Source organism: Nicotiana tomentosiformis, chromosome 2 (genome assembly GCF_000390325.3).
Source record: "Nicotiana tomentosiformis chromosome 2, ASM39032v3, whole genome shotgun sequence".
Lineage (NCBI taxonomy): Eukaryota > Viridiplantae > Streptophyta > Magnoliopsida > Solanales > Solanaceae > Nicotiana > Nicotiana tomentosiformis.
This window is the reverse complement of record NC_090813.1, coordinates 129,601,021-129,625,464: the sequence shown is the minus strand read 5'-3', so window position 1 is coordinate 129,625,464 and position 24,444 is coordinate 129,601,021. Positions and strand designations below refer to the sequence as shown.

The window sequence follows — 24,444 nt, the reverse complement described above, 5'->3', positions numbered from 1 at the left end:
CCAACACACAATGCAATATTTTTGGGTCCCAAAGAATATTGCCAACAAAGTCTACACTTTGCAAAGATGCTTATGCTTATATGAGATGGAGTCCATTTGATAAAATAATGGCCATATTACAAATCTCCACCTTGGCCTAATTTTGGATGATATAGTAAATTTGCTCCACCTTCTTCGCAAAATCCCCAATGGGCATATGTCAAAATTTAATGCCATCAAAATCAGACAAATTGTCTGATACCGAAACTGTAGTAGGGCCTATAATAGTGGATCCCAATAAAGTATACAACGAACCAGATCTGTGTGCTCTCATGATCAAACGAGCACCTTGAAACATTTTCAGAACTCCACCTTTACCAGTGAATTTGCACCCAAGGGATTCTAAAGTGCCTAGAGAGATGATATTTTTCTTCAACTCAGGAACATATCTAACATCGGTGAGAGTTCTAACCACATCATCGTGCATTCTGACCCGAATTGTACCTTTGCCAATAATGTTACAAGTAACATTGTTACCCAATTGGACAACTCCACCTGCAACTGAATCATATGTAGAAAACAAGTCCCTGCTAGGACACATATGATATGAATAACCTGAATCTAAAATCCACTCATTGTCTAATCTGAAACTAGTTTCAGTTGCTAAAAATATAGTTCCCTCAATCTCATCAGTTGCTATACTAGCTTCGGCGGTGTCAGTTTTTTTGTGCTCATTTTTTTTCTTTATGCTTTTCTTTATTTTTCAGTTTATAGCATTCAGAAATATTATGACCTTTCTTATGACAATAGCGACACTCTAAATTATTGTATCTGGAATTGGAGTCGGATTTTTCCCTAACAAACAAGCCAACTCTCGCTTGAGTTCCACTAGCTTCCCTAGCAATATCACCATCTATCTGTTCTTTTGATTTTAAAATAGATTTAATATCCTTATAAGAGATATTATCATTTGCATAAAGCATAGTATCTCTTATATGCTTAAAAGATGCGGGTAGAGAATAAAGCAGTAACACGGCTTGATCCTCATCTTTAATTTCAGCATCTATATTACTCAAATCCATAAGAATGGAATCAAAGATGTCAAGATGAGAGAGAATAGAGGTACCTTTACCCATACGAATTGTATAAAGCTTCTTCTTCACGTAAAGTCTATTTTCCATCGTCCTCTTCATATATAAGGTTTTCAATTTTTTCCACATGCCTTTGGCTGTGGTTTCTACAGAAACTTCACGTAAAACTTCATTTGAGAGATTTAAAATAATACCTGCTTTTGCCCTTTTGTCTATGACAGCGAACTCCCTATCCATCATTTTATCCGGCTGCTTCTCCTTTTCTTGCAATGACAAGTCTAAGCCATCCTGAATTAGGATAGCTTCCATCTTTAATTGCCACATTCCGAAGTTTGTACTTCGGTCAAATTTCTCAACATAGATCTTTGTTAGAGTCATATTGGCTACTGAAAAAACCCGATTTAATCCGGCTCTGATACTAATTTGTTAGGATCGGGAACTCGGGTAGTGCGAAATTTAGCCAAACAACGGTATAATGATAATAACAAAGATAATGGAAGTTGAGAACAACGATAATTAAAGTAGATAAAGAAGACACAAATTTAACGTGGTTCGGTCAAAGTGACCTACGTCCACAAGCGGAGAGGAGCAATTTACTATAACAATAAGAGTACAAAAGAGAGTACAAAATTAGAGTAAACACTCTAATTAATCCCAAATACCCTAAGAGAATAACCTCACAAGATCACTCCAAAGAAAGGGTTCACACAAGTGCTTCCCAACACTTAACTCTCATACAAAACACTCTTAATAAAGAAAGAAAGGAAGAAATAAGAATTGAAGACAAGTCTTGTTGGTGTGTCTAAAATGAAATAATGGCCTTCCCTTTTGTAGGCAAAAAAGTCTTGACCTCTTAGGTGTAAAAGAAGAAATACAACTTGTGCAAATGATGTCCAACACACAATGCAATATTTTTGGGTCCCAAAGAATATTGCCAACAAAGCCTACACTTTGCAAAGATGCTTATGCTTATGTGAAATGGACTCCATTTGATAAAATAATGGCCATATAACAAATCTCCACCTTGGCCTAATTTTGGATGATATAGTAAATTTGCTCCACCTTCTCCGCAAAATCCCCAATGGGCATATGTCAGAATTTAATGCCATCAAAATCAAACAAATTGTCTGATACCGAAACTGTAGTAGGGCCTATAACAGTGGATCCCAATAAAGTGTACAACGAACCAGATCTGTGTGCTTTCATGATCAAACGAGCACCTTGAAACATTTTCAGAACTCCACCTTCACCAGTGAATTTGTACCCAAGGGATTCTAAAGTGCCTAAAGAGATGAGATTTTTCTTCAACTCAGGAGCATATCTAACATCGGTGAGAGTTCTCACCACATCATCGTGCATTCTGACCCTAATTGTACCTTTGTCAATAACGTTACAAGTAACATTGTTACCCAATTGGACAACTCCACCTGCAACTGAATCATATGTAGAAAACAAGTCCCTGCTAGAACACATATGATATGAACAACCGGAATCTAAAATCCACTCATTGTCTAATTTGAAACTAGTTTCAGTTGCTAAAAATATAGTTCCCTCAATCTCATCAGTTGTTACACTAGCTTAGGCTGTGTCCGTTTTTTTGTGCTCATTTTTTTTCTTTATGCTTTTCTTTATTTTTCAGTTTATAGCATTCAGAAATATTATGATCTTTCTTATGACAATAGCGACACTCTAAATTATTGTATCTAGAATTGGAGTCGGATTTGCCCCTAACAAACAAGCCAACTCCCGCTTGAGTTCCACTAGCTTCCCTAGTAATATCACTATATATCTGTTCTTTTGATTTTAAGATAGATTTAATATCCTTATAAGAGATATTATCCTTTGCATAAAGTATAGTATCTCTTATATGCTTAAAAGATGTGGGTAGAGAATAAAGCAGTAACACGGCTTGATCTTCATCTTTAATTTCAGCATCTATATTACTCAAATCCATAAGAATGGAATCAAAGATGTCAAGATGAGAGAGAATAGAGGTACCTTTACCCATACGAATTGTATAAAGCTTCTGCTTCAGGTAAAGTCTATTTTCCACCGTCCTGTTCATATATAAGGTTTTCAATTTTTCCCACATGCCTTTAGTTGTGGTTTCTACAGAAACTTCACGTAAAACCTCATTTGAGAGATTTAAAATGATACCTGCTTTTGCCCTTTTGTCTATGACGGCAAACTCCTTATCCGTCATTTTATCCGGCTTCTTCTCATTTCCTTGCAATGCCAAGTCTAAGCCATCCTGAATTAGGATAGCTTCCATCTTTAATTGCCACATTCCGAAGTTTGCACTTCGGTCAAATTTCTCAACATAGGTCTTTGTTAGAGTCATATTGTCTACTGAAACAAACCCGATTTGATCCGTCTCTGATACCAATTTGTTAGGATCGGGAACCCGGGTAGTGCGAAATTTAGCCAAACAACGGTATAATGACAATAACAAAGACAATGGAAGTTGATAACAATGACAATTAAAGTAGATAAAGAAGACACAAATTTAACGTGGTTCGGTCAAAGTGACCTACATCCACAAGCGGAGCGGAGCAATTTACTATAACAATAAGAGTGAAAAAGAGAGTACAAAATTAGAGTAAACACTCTAATTAATCCCAAATATCCTAAGAGAATAACCTTACAAGATCACTCCAAAGAAAGGGTTCACACAAGTGCTTCCCAACACTTAACTCTCATACAAAATACTTTTAATAAAGGAAGAAAGGAAGAAATAAGAATTGAAAACAAGTCTAGTTAGTCTGTCTAAAATGAACTAATGGCCTTCCCTTTTATAGGCAAAAAAGTCTTGACCTCTTAGGTGTAAAAGAAGAGATACAACTTGTGCAAATGATGTCCAACACACAATGCAATATTTTTGGGTACCAAAGAATATTGCCAACAAAGTCTACACTTTGCAAAGATGCTTATGCTTATGTGAGATGGACTCCATTTGATAAAATAATGGCCATATTATAAATCTCCACCTTGGCCTAATTTTGGATGATATAGTAAATTTGCTCCACCTTCTCCGCAAAATCCCCAATGGGCATATGTCAAAATTTAATGCCATCAAAATATGACAAATTGTCTGATACCGAAACTGTAGTAGGGCCTATAACAGTGGATCCCAATAAAGTATACAACGAACCAGATCTGTGTGCTTTCATGATCAAACGAGCACCTTGAAACATTTTCAGAACTCCACCTTCACTAGTGAATTTGCACCCAAGGGATTCTAAAGTGCCTAGAGAGATGAGATTTTTTTTCAACTCAGGAACATATCTAACATCGGTGAGAGTTCTCACCACATCATCGTACATTCTGACCCGAATTGTACCTTTGTCAATAACGTTACACGTAACATTGTTACCCAATTGGACAACTCCACCTACAACTGAATCATATGTAAAAAATAAGTCCCTGCTAGGACACGTATGATATGAACAACCGGAATCTAAAATTCACTCATTGTCTAATCTGAAACTAGTTTCAGTTGCTAAAAATATAGTTCCCTCAATCTCATCAGTTTCTACACTAGCTTCGGCGGTGTCAGCTTTTTTGTGCTCATTTTTTTTTCGTTATGCTTTTCTTTATGTTTCAGTTTATAGCATTCAGAAATATTATGACCTTTCTTATGACAATAGCGACACTATAAATTATTGTATCTGGAATTGGAGTCGGATTTGCCCCTAACAAACAAGCCAACTCCCGCTTGAGTTCGACTAGTTTCCCTAGTAATATCACTATCTATCTGTTCTTTTGATTTTAAGATAGATTTAATATCCTTATAAGAGATATAATCCTTTCCATAAAGCATAGTATCTCTTATATGCTTAAAAGATGCGGGTAGTGAACAAAGCAGTAACACGACTTGATCCTCATCTTTAATTTCAGCATCTATATTACTCAAATCCATAAGAATGGAATCAAAGATGTCAAGATGAGAGAGAATAGAGGTACCTTTACCCATACGAATTGTATAAAGCTTCTGCTTCAGGTAAAGTCTATTTTCCACCGTCCTGTTCATATATAAGGTTTTCAATTTTTTCCACATGCCTTTAGTTGTGGTTTCTACAGAAATTTCACGTAAAACCTCATTTGAGAGATTTAAAATGATACCTGCTTTTGCCCTTTTGTCTATGACGGCAAACTCCTTATCCGTCATTTTATCCGGCTTCTTCTCATTTCCTTGCAATGCCAAGTCTAAGCCATCCTGAATTAGGATAGCTTCCATCTTTAATTGCCACATTCCGAAGTTTGCACTTCGGTCAAATTTCTCAACATAGGTCTTTGTTAGAGTCATATTGTCTACTGAAACAAACCCGATTTGATCCGTCTCTGATACCAATTTGTTAGGATCGGGAACCCGGGTAGTGCGAAATTTAGCCAAACAACGGTATAATGACAATAACAAAGACAATGAAAGTTGATAACAACGACAATTAAAGTAGATAAAGAAGACACAAATTTAACGTGGTTCGGTCAAAGTGACCTACGTCCACAAGCGGAGCGGAGCAATTTACTATAACAATAAGAGTGAAAAAGAGAGTACAAAATTAGAGTAAACACTCTAATTAATCCCAAATATCCTAAGAGAATAACCTCACAAGATCACTCCAAAGAAAGGGTTCACACAAGTGCTTCCCAACACTTAACTCTCATACAAAATACTTTTAATAAAGGAAGAAAGGAAGAAACAAGAATTGAAAACAAGTCTAGTTAGTCTGTCTAAAATGAACTAATGGCCTTCCCTTTTATAGGCAAAAAAGTCTTGACCTCTTAGGTGTAAAAGAAGAGATACAACTTGTGCAAATGATGTCCAACACACAATGCAATATTTTTGGGTACCAAAGAATATTGCCAACAAAGTCTACACTTTGCAAAGATGCTTATGCTTATGTGAGATGGACTCCATTTGATAAAATAATGGCCATATTACAATGCTGAATAAATGTATTAGTGTTGCATGAATTAGTTATGTATGAGTTAGTAATATAAGCATTAGTTATGCAAATATTATTTTTTATTCACTGTCTGGTGTGGTGTATAAAAAATTAAAATGCATTGCATAATTTTAAGAAAATTAGTTGTTTACAAAAATGCCCTTCATATTCTTTAGTTTTAAGGGACTTTAAGGACAATTTGTTATCCACCATGCAAATAACGCATGCATTAATAGCTTTGGTATTGCTAATACCATAATTTGCTATGCATTGATTATATATAGGATAATACCAAATAGTTGTAAAACTAATACGTGCATTAGTAATATATAGGTTGAAAAAGTGTAAAAAATAAGGGATTAATAATACCAAAAGTTAATGCATATATTATTTTTTCTAATGCATCCTACCAAACGACCCGTTAGATTTTCTACACAAAGTTGGAACAGAAATGATTTTCATCCAAAAACTTACGAGCTAGCTATGATTTATATTAACTGTTTTAATAGCACGCACTTTTTGTGTTATTATTTTCTTATTAATTAGTTTTAAAAAAATAGCAGAAAAAAGTCATATATGCCCCTCTATTGTAGAAAATAAGTTATATCTACCATTTATTTTAGTTCCTTAGTATAATTATCCCTATCTCATATTTTTGGATCATATTTGCCCTCCACCGTTAAATAACTTAGTCCCATCTTAAAAAAGACACATGGCTGGCCCTGATTGGATAAAAAAGACCCCGCCCATTTCTAATAAAAACCCACCCGACCCATACTAATAACCAACATATTCCAAATAAAAATGGAAAAAGAAAATTGAACCCATTCCACCCCATCTTCTTCCCCTCTTTCCCTCAAAGCATAAACACCAGTTTATAAAATGTAAAAGCATAAACTGGACCCTACAATTGAATCCAAATTTTGGTATGAATTCTTATCAACCCAATATTAATACCTTTTTTAACAGACTTTGTGAGTCTTTGAACTAAGTCTTGAAGAAACTAAACAAGCAGGGTAGTATGAATAGTTTTACACTATTACTATGCTAATCAATCTTGATAAATCTTCTGATGATTTCTTTGTGAAAATTAGATCTCTAGCAAATGAGGATATGCGAATGCGATGATAGCTTTATTTAGCTTAAGTGTGAAGTGGAAAACTAACCTAAACATCTTCTAATCAACCAAAATCCTATTTCTACGCTATAATAAGTCCAAACTCCTTCAAAGATAAACTCGTCGTGGTCACCAGGACAGATGGATACTGGTAGCACTAGAGGAGTCAAATAGATATGATAGCTTCATATAGGGTGTGTTTGGTATAACGAAAAATATTTTTCGTGGTTTTCTTGGAAAACAAGTAGTAATCTTATTCATTTTTCGGTATTTGATACGCAAATTAAGGAAAATAACTTCTCAAGAGTATTCATAAATAATTTAGATACAATAAACATGAAGTCATAAACTTTCGAACCAACAACCATTCAAATTCACAAATTTCATAAACTTCTGAACCGCTAAACTTTCGAAACCGCGAAATTTCAAACCCGTAAACTTCCAAGCACATAAACTTCCGAACTCATAACTTTGGAACTTGTAAAATTTTGAACCTGTAAACCGAAAGAAGAAAAAACTAAAACTAAAAATATATTAAAAAAATATTTTTTTTCCCGGGGGAGGGGGCAGGGGCGGCGGGGGTGCAGAAAAACGAAAAAACAGAAATTTAAAATTATAAAAAAAAAGTAAAAAAAAAAATGTTTTTTGTTCGGGGTGGGGGGAGGAGGTGGGTGGTGCAGAAAAAAAAAGAAATTTGAAAATTACAAAAAAAAAAAAAAAACTCTTTTTCGTGCGGGGGGGGGGGGGAGGGGTAGTATTGGGGGGGTTGGGTGGTGCAGAAAAACGAAAAAATAAAAATCTGAAATTATAAAAAAAAAAGTAAATTTTTTTATTTTTGCGGGGGGAGGGGGTGTGTAGGGTGGGTGGCGACGAAAAAAACTGAATTTATTTTTTTTTAAAAAAAATCTTTTTGAAGAGAGGGCGTGGGGTTAGGTGGGTGGGTGTGAGGGTGTGTAGGTGGTAGGTGAGGGTGAGGAAGGTTGAGAAGGAGTTTTGGAAAATGTTTTCTCTTCTCTTGATAAGGAAAACATTTTCCTCCAATTGGAGGAAAATGAGTTCATAAGGAAAATATTTTCCAAAACATTTAAGCCAACCAAACATGAAAAAATTCAAAAATATTTTCCGAAAAATATTTTCCTTCGTACCAAACGCACCCATAGTGTTCCATGCTGATGTAAATAACAAAGTAAATGAAACTCATAATTGTAACACCCCCTTTTTCTAATCAAGTATACTTGTGATTTAAAAGGATTTTTTCAATTAAAATACATTTTTGAAAAGGGATTCTTTTATTTAATTAGAGTCGCCATTTGTAATTTAATTTTAGTATTAAAGTCACCATTTATTGAATCCCTAGTCAAATGGAAAGTTTGACTCCTTATTTGTGATCCATAAAAATAAAAGATTGGTAACGAATTATGTTAATCGGAGGAAGGTGTGAGGCACCCTTCGAATCTCGTGGTTAACTATATTTGACTTGAAATTAATTTTATATATTTATGTGCTTTGTTGGATTTGTGTTTTGCCTCTTATATTAATGTCATGACCACACCACGTAAACGAATCCATGATCAAGATTTGATTTATTAATTTATCATAATCGCGATATACAAGCAATTCCACAATCGAAAAATAATTGTTTGTGCCTTAAACTTTTGGGAAATTATCACATTTTACTGTTGATGTGAATTTAACTCGGGTATTTTATTAAATGTCATAACTACTTGAATCTACAATTACGACAAAGGATTAATTAAAATTAAGGACTAATTAAAGCTATTGAAAAGGTGTGAGATTATTGATGAAGTTATTTATTTAATGTCACAAATCAGTAATTGTGATAACATTGTAAATCGGGCTTAATGAAAAGTTCGCTAGTGTTTCTTTTCTTTACTTTTTTTTTTTTTTTTTGAATCAATGCAAAACTTATTTGTTAAACGTAAACGGGCCTAACTCATTATTGTAGATTTGTGATGGAGAAGAAAAGAAACGGCTGACTGCCATGATTTATTTGTAAAAATTTCACGGACGCCTCATTTGGTCGGTCCATTTTATATTGTATCCATTTTTTTAAAAAAAATTAATTAGTAGCTAAAGTACAGATAACTTTAGGCCTCCTTCACCTCCTCCTCCTCTTCCTTAGTCGTTGTGAAAATAAAAGTGACGGAGATTTGCATAGTGTTTATGAGCAGGTTTTAAGGTGATTTATGGTATTTTACAGTAATGAATTGTTGTGGCACTCATTTCTTTGCTACTTCTTAAGGTTTCTTCTCCATTCTTCTTTTTTAGTTGCAAATGAATTTGTTAGATTAGTTGTTGTTTTGACAAATTGATGATTGTAGTTTGTTCTTTATGATATTTTGAGGTTATATTTTAAAATTGAGCTCATTTGGAGTAGATTTAGGTATTGAATCGTGTGTTGGATTATTAAAATTCGAAGAATAAGTTTTTGTTTCTTGGTATTTTACACTTCAGACCTATTTGGCCTTTAGAACATGAGAATTGGTTGCACTTGTGACCTATTTAGCCTTAAGTGTCTTAAGTGCAATTTTTTCACTTCAGACCTATTTGACCTTAAGCGCATAAAAATATTTGTTGTACTTCAGACCTTTTTGGCCTTAAGTGCATCTCAAGTGCAATTTTTGCACATTAGACTTAATTGGCCTTAAGTGTATTGCACTTGAGACTAGTTTTTTTTCTTCTTTCAGACCCAATAAGTCTGAAGTTGATCCTAAAGTGGGTAGGCTTGCAAATTTTTGGGCAAAGTGGGTATAACTTCAATGGTAGTCCCTAAATTGGGTATAGATGCAAATGCCCTGATTTATTGTTAAGACTATTGTGCTTAACATAAATAGCCCATTTAACTTAAAGCTAGTGATGAATGTAAGGCCCACTATTGGGCTGAAGTTGCTTTATGGACTCAAAACCCAATATGCAAAGGCGGACAATAGAGGGCCTATTTACAAGTCCACCCCCCTTCCCTCTCATTTATATTACAGCCTAGGCCCTTTATCACTATTTGCAGCTGTAGCCACTATTTATTTTAGCAGCCATAACCCGTAATCACTTAGTTACCATGGCCACAATTATTCTTTATAAAACAATCATTTATAGACATATCTCTTGCTGTACTTTATTGTATAAAATCACCTCAAAGGTCCAGAAGAGGCTCCAGAAGGTGATGAATACACTAGTTGATAAAAGCTAAGCAGTCTTTGTGCCAAGGAAGATTATTAGTGATAACATTATTTTGAGTCATGAATTGATTAAAGAATATGGTAGGAAAGGATTATCTCCAAGGTGTATGATGAAGATTGACATGAGGAAAGCATATGATTCAGTAGAATGGTGCTTCTTAAAGAAAAATTTGATCTCCCTACAGTTTCCTGCTATTTTTGTCAAGTGGATAACGAATTGTGTCAAGACGGTATCTTACTCTATTCTTATAAATGGCAAACCTTCTGCGCCCTTTTCAGCAAAGAAAAGTTTGAGACAAGGAGACCCTATGTCTCCATTTTTGTTTGTGTTAGTTATGGAATACTTGGCGAGGTTGCTGAAGACTCTCCAAGACAATCCAGATTTCAATTATCACCCCAAATGTGCCAGAATGAGGGTTGTGTAGTTGGGTTTTGCAGATGATTTACTTCTTTTCTGTAGGGGTGATAGTATTTCAGTACAGATGTTATATGAGTTGTTCCTGGCATTTTCTCAAGCCTCTGGGCTAGTGGCAAACATCGACAAAAGTTGCATCTATCTAGAGGATCGAGCCACATATACAACAACAGATTCTACAAAGATTTGGCTTCTCAAAAAGTGATTTGCGTTTCAGGTATCTTGGAGCCCCTCTTAGTTCTAAGAGGATTTCTGTGTCCTTTACTGGACAAAATGCTTGGTCGAATTTTTTCTTGGACAAAATTCTTATCATATGTTGGTAGATTGCAGTTGATCAAAAGTGTATTGTTTTCAACCCAAGTTTTTGGGTCCCAAGTGTTTGTGCTGCCTAAAAAAGTGCTTCACTTTATAGAGTCTGTGTGTAGAAGGTTCTTATAGACATGAACTGCTGAAATGTCTAAGAAAGCTCTTTTGGCCTGGGATAAGCTATGTTGCCCCAAAGCTGGTGGTGGTATGAATATATTGAACATTCACATCTGGAATAAAACAGATGTTTGTTAGCTTTTGTGGAACATATGCAGGAAAAGGACACCTTGTGGGTCCAAATGGATACATAGTTACTATGGGAAGTCGGGAACTATGTGGGATATACAACCTAAACAAGCTTCTTGGATGGTATGCAAAATTCTTATGGCTAGCAAGTATATGGAAGAAGAAGGGTACCGGGAGGATGATATACAATAGTTTAATAGTTTCTCTATTAAGGCAATATACAGAAAGCTAATTGGTGACTGCCAAAAGGTTGAGTGGAGAAGGATGATATGTAATAACCAAGGATCTCGAGATGGATATTTGTGCTTTACTTGACACTACATGAGAGGCTCCTAACCATGGATAGACTGACCCAGTGGTATTGCTTGGATAGTGTGGTATGTCCTTTGTGTGGAGAGGCAAATTAGAGTATTGATCTTCTTTTCTTTGCTTGTGCTTTCTCTTCACAAGTATGGAAAAGGCTATTGGCATGGCAAGGTGTTCAGAGACGACAATCTGAGAAAGAGTGGGCTATAGCATATGTGAATGGGAAGAATGTAGTGACTGATTTGTATTGAATAATTATGGCAGGTGCTGTGCACCAAATATGGATTGAACGAAACCAAAGGATTTTTCAACAAAAGACTAGAGGCATTGAGATTATCATTAGAGCAATCACCCAAGAAGTGCACTACGGAGGAATTATGAAGCCCAGATTAGCTAAGAAACTTGAAGAACTTAATTTCTATCCTTACGGAGTAGTGTTAATGAGTGTATTGGTAGTTATTGGAAGTTCTGACGACTAGAGGTAGAGCAACCCTGGGACCATTTGTCCACGAGGTGCTTGTTTTGTTTTTTATGCTTTGTAAATATTTATTTGGTAAATAAAATTGTTTACTTACAAAAAAAAAAAACAGTCATTTTTTAGTTTTTATCCATGACCACTTATTAATCAAACAAAATTTACCGAAATAACCACAAGGCTACTCTTACAAATATAGGCACTCAGAATAAATCTCAAGGAGCATACTCATGCTTAGGGGTGACAAAATAGTTAAAAGAAAATAATTAGTTACTCATATTATCCACTAAAAAATGAGTTAAATAATGAACTATTTAAAAACGGGTCAAATATGGATAAGAACCATATTATCCATTTAGAAAATGGATAACCAATGGATATCTAATGGGTTAAACTTTTACATTTGTAAAACCTCAAATTTGGGAGATTAGGAATTCTCCCAAAAATGATCATATTCACGAAGTATCCGCCGGTTAATCCATTTTTATTCATATTAAATATAGATCGGATCGGATAATTTATCCGTTTTTTCATTACCCGTTTTCGACCCGTCCCATTTCCGATCCGCCTGTTTGCCACCCTACTCATGCTAATCAAACACCAAGCATTCAATACATCAAAAGCATGAAACAAATGCGTGGAATCGCTATTAACACTGATTTTGTATAAATGTACAAATTTGGCCAATCAAGTGATCAGATCTGCAAATTTTACCTCTTCAGCAGTTGAACACAGCAATACCCAGACTTTAGCATGGTGCGAAATTCAGAACCATTCAGTAATAGATTCAACATCCATTCATTTCAGATATAGGATTCATTTATTTTTCTCCTCGATACCTGGGTTAATCTATGACATCAATGATAATAATATGTTTATTTACCTACCACCTGCACCTTTTAAGCATTAATTAAGAAACAAAGGGAACTAATAACTCTGTTGCTCTACTATCACTTACCATCTTCTTCAATTGGCAAATTACATCAGTCATGGCAGCTAAGCCCCACCTGCAAAGTGGTGAAAGCTCTTCCAATTGGAAGTCTTCTACTAACATTACTCAACCCAAGTTCTTCAAGATTATATTATCCCAACATGAACGCAGCCGTCTAGTAACCACTTTCTTCCTTCTTCCATTTTTCCCCTTCTTTTGCTGCTATTTTGAATCTATGTCCTATGTGTGTGTAGATGTGTTGAACCAAAGATTTTGGTGTGCATGCATCAGCTATAATTTTCTTTTTGTATCATTTGATTCTTCTTATTTCACCTGTAATCACATGTCTTGACTTCACGCAAAGCAAATTAAGATAGAGATTTAGATCCTTTGTTGGTTAACGGAATCTGCATGAGTTCTTTAGAAGAGAGTCTGAGATTAGTCTTTCTCGTTAATTCAAGTATCACAAATTCACGATAAAAAGGAAAAGCAAGAAAAAAGAGAAATTTGAAGTGATATGAATAAATCCCCTTTCAGACTATTTGGGTGGAAGTTGTTTTTGTTATTACTTATATATATGTGATTGGGAACGAAATTTTAAGAGAAAAAAATAAATAAATTTGAAACTTCTGGTCTTAAACATCCTATGACATTATGAAGATATATTGTTAATCTTATTGGAAAACATTATCTTATTTTCACACTTCTGTTGCTTAGATCTTCTGATATAGAAGAATGGAATCATATCTGTCTCCTAATCTATAGTCAAACTGAGATATCACAATTCACAGGTTAATTACATCCAAAAATATCCGTTATCTTTTCTAGTTGGCCTAATTAGATTACGGTGGGTATTTTTTAATAGTTAATTCTGAAAGAGTGCAAAGTTTAGCGACGCGACACACGAGACAGATGGGGAAATGAGTTTGGATACACAAGTCATCTCTAAGAAAGGAAGTTTTAGGTACCTCGGGTTAGTGATCCAAGGTAACGGGGAGATTGACGAGGATGTCACACATTGTATTGGAGCGGGGTGAATGAAATGGAGGCTTGCATCTGGCGTCTAGTGTGATAGGAATGTGCCTCCAAGTCTTAGTGGTAATTTCTACCGAGTGGTGATTAGACCGACTATGTTGTATAGGACAGAATGTTAGCTAGCCAAAAATTCTCATGTCCAGAAGATAAATGTAGTGGAAATGAGGATGTTGAGATGGATGTGTGGGTATAACAGGAGAGATAGGGTCAGGAACGAAGATATTCGGGATAAAGTGGGGGGTGGCCCCTGTGGAGGATAAGATGCGGGAAGCGAGGCTGAGATGGTTTGGGCATGTGAAGAGGAGATGCACGGACACGCTAGTGAGGAGGTGTGAGAGACTGAATATGGTAGGTCTCAAGAGAGGTAGGGGAAGGCCGAAAAAGTATTGGAGAGATGTGATTAGGCGGGACATGACTCATCTTCAGTTTACCGAGGACATGACCTATGATAGGAGGTTGTGGAGGTTGAGAATTAAGATTGTAGGTATTAGGGAGCCGAGCGTACTTCCTTTCTTTTCCTTATCAGTTGTTTTAGTGTTAGTCTAGTTCTGTCTTGTTCTTAGACTACTATTACTATTTGTTGTTGCTTCTGCTTCCGTTGTTGTTACTATCTAACTATTGTTACTACTTCCTTTCCATGACTTCACCGCTGTATTTCTTTTCTTTACTGTTGTGTTGATGCTTGACTTGAGCCGAGGGTCTATGAGAACAACTTCTCTACCTCTATAAGGTCGGGGTAAGATCTGTGTATACTCTACCCTCCCAGACTCCACTTGTGGGGAATACACTAGATATGTTGTTTATTGTTGCTGCTGTTAGTTAATTCTGAAAGAACAGAGAATACACTATACAAGTATATTGCAGGATTTTCGCAAGAAAAACAGGTCTATTTTACTGTGATTCAAGATGTATGATACTGAGTTCAGATCTCCTTTGCACGCAGAGGATTCCGGAAGACTTTGCGAGCATATATTGCAAGAACATGCTAAACCCTGTGTATCTTGAGGTTCCCAGTGGAGAAGTATGGGAGGTTGAAGTGGTTCATTCTCAAGGCCAAATTTGTCTAGGCATTGGATGGCAAGATTTCAGCGACTTCTATTCAATAAGCCGCGGGCACTTTTTGATGTTTGGATACAATGCTCGTTCCCATTTTAATGTCAGTATATTTGATTTGAGTGCATCAGAAATTGAATATCCATACAGTTCTGCACATGGTATACACACTCCCATTTTTCATTGCCATGAAACACGCCATGCACCAAAAAGAGACCAGTCCGAGTCGGATGATTCTGTAGAGATCCTGGAGGGTATTCCCAGAAGCCAGAAAGCGAAAGCAATAATTCCTGATACGATTGAGCATTCTGTTGAAAACCTAGGCCATTGTCCGTTAGGACAGTCCAGCAAAAGAAAAAGAAAAGAAGGAGATACAGAGAATGATGTTTCTGTTGACATGCATATCAAAAGAATGGAGGTTGAGAAGTCGCAAGAGAATGTAGCTTCACCTTCTTTCACAAGAGAGGGCAAAAGTGAGTATTATATCTGCTCTTATTGGCTACGTATCTGAATTGAAAAATAGATAATTAGTAACACAAGGTTAAGGGTGTAAAATATATCAAGTCATTTATTAGGTAATTGCAAGTAAATCTTTATAATTAAGATCAATTAGTAACTCGGTGAAATGGTAACTAACCTTCTAGCATAGGTTAAACTACACTGATCTATTTATTATTAACACAATTATCTTAATTTTCTTTTTGAAGAAAGCAATAAAGGCTGCAGGATGCAAAAGCAACAATCCGAGAGTGTTTATGGTCCAAACAAGGCAGTAATGGACAGAAAGAGCGCTGTAGCATATCAAAGAGCAAAAGCTTTTAAGTCCAAAAATCCATTTATGACATCTTTTATGCAACCATCATATGTCTTCTCTCCATTCAGTCTGGTAAGCTACAAGCTATAAACTTTGTGGACTTTGTGGTGCTCTAATCTTTCTTTATTCCATTTTGCACTATGTCAAAATCAATTTACTTAGCCATCTCCTCTGGCAGTCCATAGCGCTGAAATTTGCCAGGAAGTATTTCCTTGAGAACTATGGCAATTTAGTGCTCCGTGTTCCAGGCAGAGGCAGGGGATCTTGGTCTGTCAAATGCACTACCAGAGGCACAAATGCTAAAGTTCATTCTGGTTGGAAGGCATTTGTGCTGGACAATAAGTTAAAATGTGGTGACGTTTGTGTATTTGAAGTGATTAAGGGCACTCGGCTCTTTATAGATGTCACAATATTTCGCGCAGCTGGGAGCACACTAATGCACAAGATAATTGGAGAAGTGCCAGGGGATTCTGATAGTAAAAGCAATGTTTTCAAAACTGATAATTGTGTTCCATGTTCACAACCCAAAGTAGTTCACACCAAGAAATTAAAGCAGCGGAAAGGAGGTTCATATGGTTTCTACTCAAAATTTAAAGATGATAAAGTTGAATTCCCTCTATAAGATAGTCTGGAGTATACATACAGATTTTGTTGTACTAGTAATTTTATTGATTGTTATATTGCCATGAATATTTTCAGAAGAACATGGTGAAGGCACTGAGATTGAGCATTCTGTTGAGATTTTGGGCCATTGTCCGTTAGCACATGGCAGCAAAAGAAAAAGACCAGAAGGGGAGGCAGAGGGTAATGTTTCAATTGACATTCACACCAAAAGTATCAATGTGGAAAACACACAAGAGCATGCAGCTTCACCTTCTATCACAAGAAAAACCAAAAGTAAGAAAGTGTTTACTCTGGCTTACTAACAGAATTGATCATCTGCTTACATGACAATTTAGTAGTAACACATTGATTTCAAATTTCTGTTTGAAGGAAGCGGAGAAAGTTGCAGGATGCACAAGCAACAATCCGAGGTGGTTTATGCTAAGAACAAGACAGTGGACAAAGAGAGGTCTATAGCATATCAAAGAGCAAAAGCTTTTACATCTGAGAATCCATTTGTTATATATTTTATGCAACCATCATATGTCTCAAAACCATACAGTCTGGTAAGCTAAGCTATAAATTTTATAGACTTCCCCAATAATCTTAATTCAATCCATTATACTCAATTTACTGTGTCCATCTTGGCAGCACATATCACTCTTATTTGCTGTGAAATATTTCCGAGAGAATTGTGGCAATTTAGTGCTTCGTGTTCCTGGAAGTGGATCTGGATCTTGGCCTGTCAAATACGCCCTGGGAAAATCAAAGCCAAAAATTTGTTTCTCTTGGAAGGCATTCGTACTGGACAATAAGTTAAAATTTGGAGACGCTTGTGTATTTGAATTGATTAAGGGCGGCACTAAGCCCATTCTAGATGTCACTATATTTCGTGCAGCTGAGAGCAAACCAATGCATAAAATAGATGCAAAATTGGCAGGGGTTTCTGATAGTAAAAAGAAGACTATCAAAACTGAGAATTCAGTTCCATGTTCTCAACCCAAAATAGTTCACAGCAGGAAACTGAATTTTGAAAAGAAGCAGAGAGGAGATTCAGATTGTTTCACTTCAAAAATTAAAGGTGATTGAATGAGGCTCGCTATAAAGTATTCTGATGTATACAACAATCATAGATTTAATTTTAGAATCCACTAAAGGTACTTTCTTGATCGTTCAATGTGGTCGTGTTGGCTTGATTTTCTGCAGAAGAACCCAGTGAAGCTGCTGGGAAGCATGTGCAACAATCTAAGTCTTCTTGTAAGGGCAGTGCAGTGGCCAAAGAAATGGTCTTAGCATATCTAAGAGCAAAAGCTTTTACATCTGAAAATCCATTCTTCACATGTTTCATGCAACCATCATATGTGTCTTCTGCCAGCGGCCCGATGCAATTGGTAAGATAGCTATTCTTGAATGTCTCGTAAAGTTGAATATTATAGTGACATTTAAGCTAATCCCTGACTATAAGGATTACTATTGATTAATGATGAATCTTTTGTTCGGTATAATAATGCATCCTTCAAATTGACAGTCCATAACGCTGTCAAGAGCTAGGAAATTTTTTGCCGCTAAACATAGTGATGTGGTACTTCAAAATTCAAGCAAGAGATCCTGGGCTGTGAAATGCAGTCTTGGAACAGTAAACGCTAAGTTGACCTCCGGTTGGAAGGAGTTTGTGCTTGACAACAACCTAAAAGTAGGTGATGTTTGTGTGTTCGAAAGGGTTAGTAGATCCAAACTTTTGTTCAATGTCATTATATATACTTCTGCTGAAGGTATGTAAGATGGTTTCACTTGTTTAGTACTGTAAACTCCAGTGTATATTTTGTTTAACTAATCTATTTTAGTTGCTTCTTTTGAAAGGGTAGGAAAGAATGTATATTATTCTCCCTAAGCACAACCTTTTGGGGTATTTGATTTTGTAAACTTACCTTCTTGTATAGGGTTGAGCTTGCTTGACTCCATGTTGTATATAATGCAGGTCTGAAATAGGTCAGCTTATCCAGAACTAGTGAATATTTTTTGGAAAATTGAAAAAGAATTGAAAAATAAGTCAATACTTTGTGAAAACAAACACTACATCTAGTTTGGTCATCTTGGAATAAACTGTCCCGATAAATGCTTTTTCAAGATAGTATGATATTCCACCTTCTAAAAAATAAGATAAAAAAAATTCTGGCAATAGTAAGGATAGGAATAAGCAAAATACAGTAGTTTACATTTTATAAGATGCTCTCTATTAAGACAAATAAATACAGTAGTATTACGACAATCATCTAATAACCGCTCCCTTTTGCCACAGATAAATCATTAATTACAAGATGGTATTACTACCATATATAACATGGTTACAATTTTCATCACAAAGATAAATCTCGCGAGGATATCAGAATCGTCATGTTCTACCCTCTCTTTTGCCATAGAAAACTTCACATGATGGTTACAAGTTATGACTCGCATCTTCTTCGGTCTCTCCGTTTGTCTGTTGTAGAACATAGAAGATCTTATAAAGTAGACTTGATTTATGAAATCTTGGTGCCATGATTCAATAATAATTGAAAACTTTAAGATTCGATTAAATCTGTATATATTTGACGTTTTATTACTATAGCTAGGCTAATATAATTTTTTTTTATATTTAAAATTGATTTACCTTTAAAATCTACTATATTTGCCTTAAAAATCAAACTACCCCTCCAACATTAAACAATAGACATTCTGTTCCTCCTATCATATGCATTGGCTATTTTATCCTTGACATTTTCAATTGCTCCTCTAGGCTCTATGCATATAAATTTTTTGTTATATTTAAATTGGTAAAACACTTAGCTAAATATCTTATTATGAATTTTGTAATTAAATCTTAATGAAAATTAACTAGAATAGTATTTTATAACAAACTCATCGTTACTTTTTTTTTAGTATTGTTACTTAATACTCCCTCCGTTTCAATTTATGTGAACCCACTTGACTCGGCACAGAGTTTAAGAAAACAGAGAAGACTTTTGAACCTGTGGTGTAAAACGAGGTACATATATTTTGTGTGGCTATAAATCATTGCATAAAGGTAAATTATTTCCAAATAAGTAAAGTGGTCATTCTTTTTGGCACGGACTAAAAAAGAAATAGGTTCACATAAATTGAAACAGAGAGAGTATTAAGTAAATGTTTAAATTTTACTTTCCCTTTTAATATTTATCTTATATATATATAACTAGAGTTAATAATAAGGTAGGTATTGGACCCTTGCCTAGATGGCGTGTTAAGATGTCTTTCAAAAGTAGCTGCTAGGATGTCATTGGTAAACACCGGAGGAACCGCAAAAATCCAGAATTTTTCAAAAACTTTTTTCTTGGCCCTTTCTTTAGCTAGCAAGTGTTCTCTGTAGCTATGGTCTAGTACTGGATTCCCAGCTGCTGCATCAATAATATGCATTGAAGAATAAAGGAGTCATAAGGAAGATCCTTTTTTCTATCGTGTTAATTACCTCTTTTGAGTCAATGTTAATCTCCAACGGTATTAGGTTATTTTCCTTAGCCAATTTCAGACCCTATAAAGTAGCATGCAGTTCTGCTAGATTTTTAGTTGTATGAGGCAGTCCTTTCATGTATCCAAGAACCCAGTCTCCCCTATTGTTCTTTATTACTCCCCCAATTCCTGGATTACCAATAGCAGAATCATATGTGTTAAGTTTGTAGGAACTCCTATCAGGAAGTTTCTATTTTACATTAATGGGAACTATCTTCCTGTAAGCCTGTCGCTTTCCAGCAATTAGATGAAATTCAGTGGCTCTGTCAAATAGTGTTCCTAACTGAAGTAGTGTCTTTCTTACTATTAAACAAGTTGTAATTTAGTTGGGCTTTTAAGCTTGGTTTAGCTTAATTTTAAGTTTGGTGTAACTTAAAAAGGGTGAATGGGAAATGGAGGAAAAATAAAATATTTGAGTTTCCCTCCTTTGCAAAGGGACATTGTCCCATATTAGAGGAAGAAAAGGCTTTTGATGGGTATATATACAATTGCTTTTCTTCTAACTCTTAAAGAGTTAAGAAGAAGCAAGCCTCGCGCCGTCGTCGCTCGCTCCGCTCGGCTTCAGCTAATTAAATTAATTAACGAAAATTCAATCCGAAATAACCCATGGCCTGCGATTTTGTGACATTCTTGCTTGAAAATGAGCCTCAAACTTTTAAAGCAGCTATATCATCTTTTGATTCAGCGTTTTGGAAAGAGGCAGTCAATAGTGAGATTCAATCAACTTTTGATAACCATACATGGGAATTGGTTGATCTTCCTCCGGGAAATAAGCCTTTAGATTCGAAATGGATCTTTAAATGTGAAAAGAAAGCTGATGACACTATTGACAAATATAAGGTAAGACTTGTTGTCAAAGGTTATAGATAAAAGGAAGGCCTTGATTACTTTGATACTTACTCGTCAGTAACGAGGATAATATCTATTAGGTTGTTAGTGGCACTAGCGGCCATGTATGGTCTTGAAATACATCAAATGGATGTTAGAACAACTTTTTTAAATGGAGAATTGGAGGAAGAGATTTACATGGAACAACCTGAGGGTTTTGTGGTTCCTGGTAAAGAAAAAAAAGTGTGCAAACTTGTTAAGTCGCTTTATGGACTTAAACAAGCACCCAAACAATGGCATGCCAAATTTGGCCAAATAATCTTGGCAAGTGGGTTTAAAATCAACGAGTGTGATAAATGTGTTTACATTAAAAACACTCCAGGATATGAAGTCATTGTTTGTTTATATGTTGATGACATGTTGATAATGAGAAAAAACATGGCAGATATAAATGCTACTAAGCGCATGTTGGCTAGCAAATTCGACATGAAAGACTTAGGAGTTGCTAATGTGATCTTAGGAATCAGAATTCACAAGACTCCACAAGGTCTAGCATTATCACAGTCTCACTACATTGAAAAGGTACTTGACAAGTTCAAGTATTTGGATTTCAAAATTGCAAGACTCCAATTGATGTGAGTTATGCACTTCAAAAGAATGAAGGTGAAAGTGACTCACAACTAGACTATGCAATAGTATTGGGAAGTTTGACGTATATCATGAATTATATGCGACAAGATATAGCATGTGCTATTAGTAAACTAAGTCGGTTTGCAAGTAATCCCAATCAAATACATTGAATGGCAATGAAACGAGTTTTGGGGTATCTCAAACATACCCAAAATTACGCTTTGCATTATAACAAATATCCCTCCGTAATCGAGGTAAATAGTATTGCAAATTGGATCACTAGATCATCTGAAGTTAAATCCACGAGTGGATATGTTTTCACAATTGGAGGTGGAGTAGTATCTTGGAAATCATTCAATCAAACGTGCATCGCTCGTTCTACAATGGAATCTGAATTCATAGCTTTAGATAAGGCCGGTGAAGAAGCTGAATGGCTTCGAAATTTTTTGGAAGATATTCCATTTTGGCCAAAACCTTTGGCACCTATTTATATACATTGTGATAGTCAAGTGGCGATAGGCAGGGCAGGGAGCGTTATGTATAAAGGAAAATCTCGTCATATACGATGTTGACACAATACCGTTAGACAACTACTCTCTAGTGGTGTTATCACGATTGACTACATAAAGTCAAGAGATAACGTCGGATCCACTTACAAAAGGCCTATCTTGAGAGGCAGTTGAAAGATCATCAAAGGGAATGAGATTAAGGCCTAGGACAAGTCATCATGGCGGTAACTCTACCTAGCAGACTGGAGATCCCCAGAGCTAGATTCAAAGAGATTAAACAAAGTTATGAATGACGGTTCAACATTATCAAATAACTCAACTCATTCTCTTGATGAAGACAATATTTAAAAATCGAGGTAACTCATTAAGGCTTTTTGATGAGTCAATAAAGCTTAAAACTTTTTAATAATTTGCTAAGTCTGGCAGGATATGACCAGATAGTGTGTCTATAGGATTACACGTTTAGAAATCACCTATGTAAGTGTGAAGTGTAAGCCGCTTCAAGGGGAATGAAAGTAAAGGCCTATTCTCTAAGCACTCATGAAAGCAAGCAATGTTCATGGCTGAAACGAATACAATCGTAAGAACCATATGTGGTTAAGGGTTAATTGTGTAACTTATATTGTCTAGGTATACAACAAAGCTTGACGGTTCAAAGATATCAAATCTACCGATTGACCGAGTATATCCGATATAAGTTCACTACGGAAAGTTTAAAGGGAAACCTACTTATCCAGATGAAATTAATTCTTGCATGTAAAACACACACGCGTCCGTGCATTCCTTTATTTTATAGCCATTCCTCATTTATGTGGGGGATTGTCAGGCTTTTAAGCTTAGTTTAGCTTAATTTTAAGTTTGGTGTAGCTTAAAGAGGGTGAATGGGAAATGGAGGAAAAATAAAATATTTGAGTTTTTCACCTTGGCAAAGGGACATTGTCCCATATTGGAGGAAGAAAAGGCTTTTGATGGGTATATATACAATTGCTCTTCTTCTATCTCTTAAAGAGTTAAGAAGAAATCAAGCCTCGCACCGTCGTCGTCGCTCGCTCCGCTCGGTTTCGGCTTCGGATTCGAATTTGGTCAAAGATTGATTGATTAATCTTTTTGGACAAAATTTCTTTCAATTATTTAATTAAATTAACTAACAAAAATTCAATCCGGAATAACCCGCGACCCGGTCCGACCCGTTTTCTTTCCTGGATTATTTTAAATCCGTTTTTCTATTTTTCCGCAATATTTCAACAGAAATATTCCCACCTGCTCCAACAGCTATGGATGTTTCTGAAAGGTTGCAAACCTTTTCAGAAGCAGTGCCAAATGGTCTATAAATATGCCTTGAATCGCAGAATCTTTATTTACTAAATTTTCTGATTATCTTCTTTTTCTTCTGCACAACATTTTCCAGTGTGTTTTGCGACCATCGAGTGGTTCGAAATTCACTGGTGAGTTAAATCGTTCTATCCTGGGAGGACAATATTCCAACACCTCGGATACTTGAGGGGAATAATTTTCTTAAGGACACACTGTGCATTCAGTGGGCTCGATTTATTCCAATATTATTTTTTCGCAATTTATTTCGTGAAACTGGTTCTACTAACTTTCTATTTCTTTTTCTATTTCAGAAAGTTTAATGATTTTTTATTATTTATTACAATAATACAGAGTGTTTAAAAATCTTAAGGAAATTATTTTATTGTATTTTGTATTCTGTTTATGGAGATTAAAACCTGTGTGGTTTTCTAATCCTTCTGAATTTTATTATTCTGACTTGAAGATATAAAAACTTCATCAGAATATTAAAATTCAGAAACGATTTGAAGAACATAAAAACTTCATCGTTTTCTGTGAAACAAATAAAAAAATTAGGGTTTTATTTATTAAACTTACTGTTTATTATAAATTACAGTATTGTTTACCATTCTATTTTCTGCCATTAATTGAACTCTTCCGTTATTGACAGTGAGAAATGAAAATTGATAATGAAAATTCTTTTGCGACTGTTGCGGCAACGACGATAGCCTCGTCAAGCCGAACTGTTGTTCCACCGGCCGAGAAATCGGAGAAATTTTCTGGAGCCAACTTCAAAGGATGGCATCAAAGGGTGTTCTTTTGGCTTACCACACTTGATATGCAGAAATTCACTAGTGAAGAACCTCCAGTGCCTGCTGCGTACATGCTGGACAACGAGAAATTCATGATTATTGAGGCGTGAAAACATGCAGATTTTTTTTGCAAAGGCTATATCTTAAGCACTTTAGAGGATGACTTGTACAATGTGTACATTGCGATAAATACTTCGAAAGAATTATGGGACGCACTTGAAAAGAAGTACAAGACTGAAAATGCATGCTTGAAGAAGTTCGTGGTTGCCAAGTTTTTAGACTATTAAATGATAGACATCAAAACTGTTGGAACCCAAGTTCAGGAGCTTCAAC

At 35.6% G+C, this 24,444-nt stretch overlaps 1 protein-coding gene across 5 annotated transcripts in view; it reads left to right on the top strand.

The window, feature by feature from the left end:
- LOC104106750 (B3 domain-containing protein LOC_Os12g40080-like) overlaps positions 1-18,470 on the top strand; it is a 125,473-nt gene extending 107,003 nt beyond the window's left edge. For 2 of the 5 annotated variants that reach the window (XM_070196111.1, XM_070196109.1), the window contains exons 3-9: positions 15,805-15,983; positions 16,090-16,477; positions 16,611-16,808; positions 16,905-17,080; positions 17,166-17,595; positions 17,721-17,905; positions 18,043-18,470. In XM_070196111.1, the coding sequence (XP_070052212.1) occupies positions 15,805-15,983; positions 16,090-16,477; positions 16,611-16,808; positions 16,905-17,080; positions 17,166-17,595; positions 17,721-17,905; positions 18,043-18,294 (1,808 nt within the window). In that variant the 3' untranslated portion in view covers positions 18,295-18,470. The other 3 variants (XM_009615366.4, XM_009615365.4, XM_070196110.1) reach the window with 3 other exon arrangements.
- Positions 18,471-24,444: the final 5,974 nt, after the last annotated feature.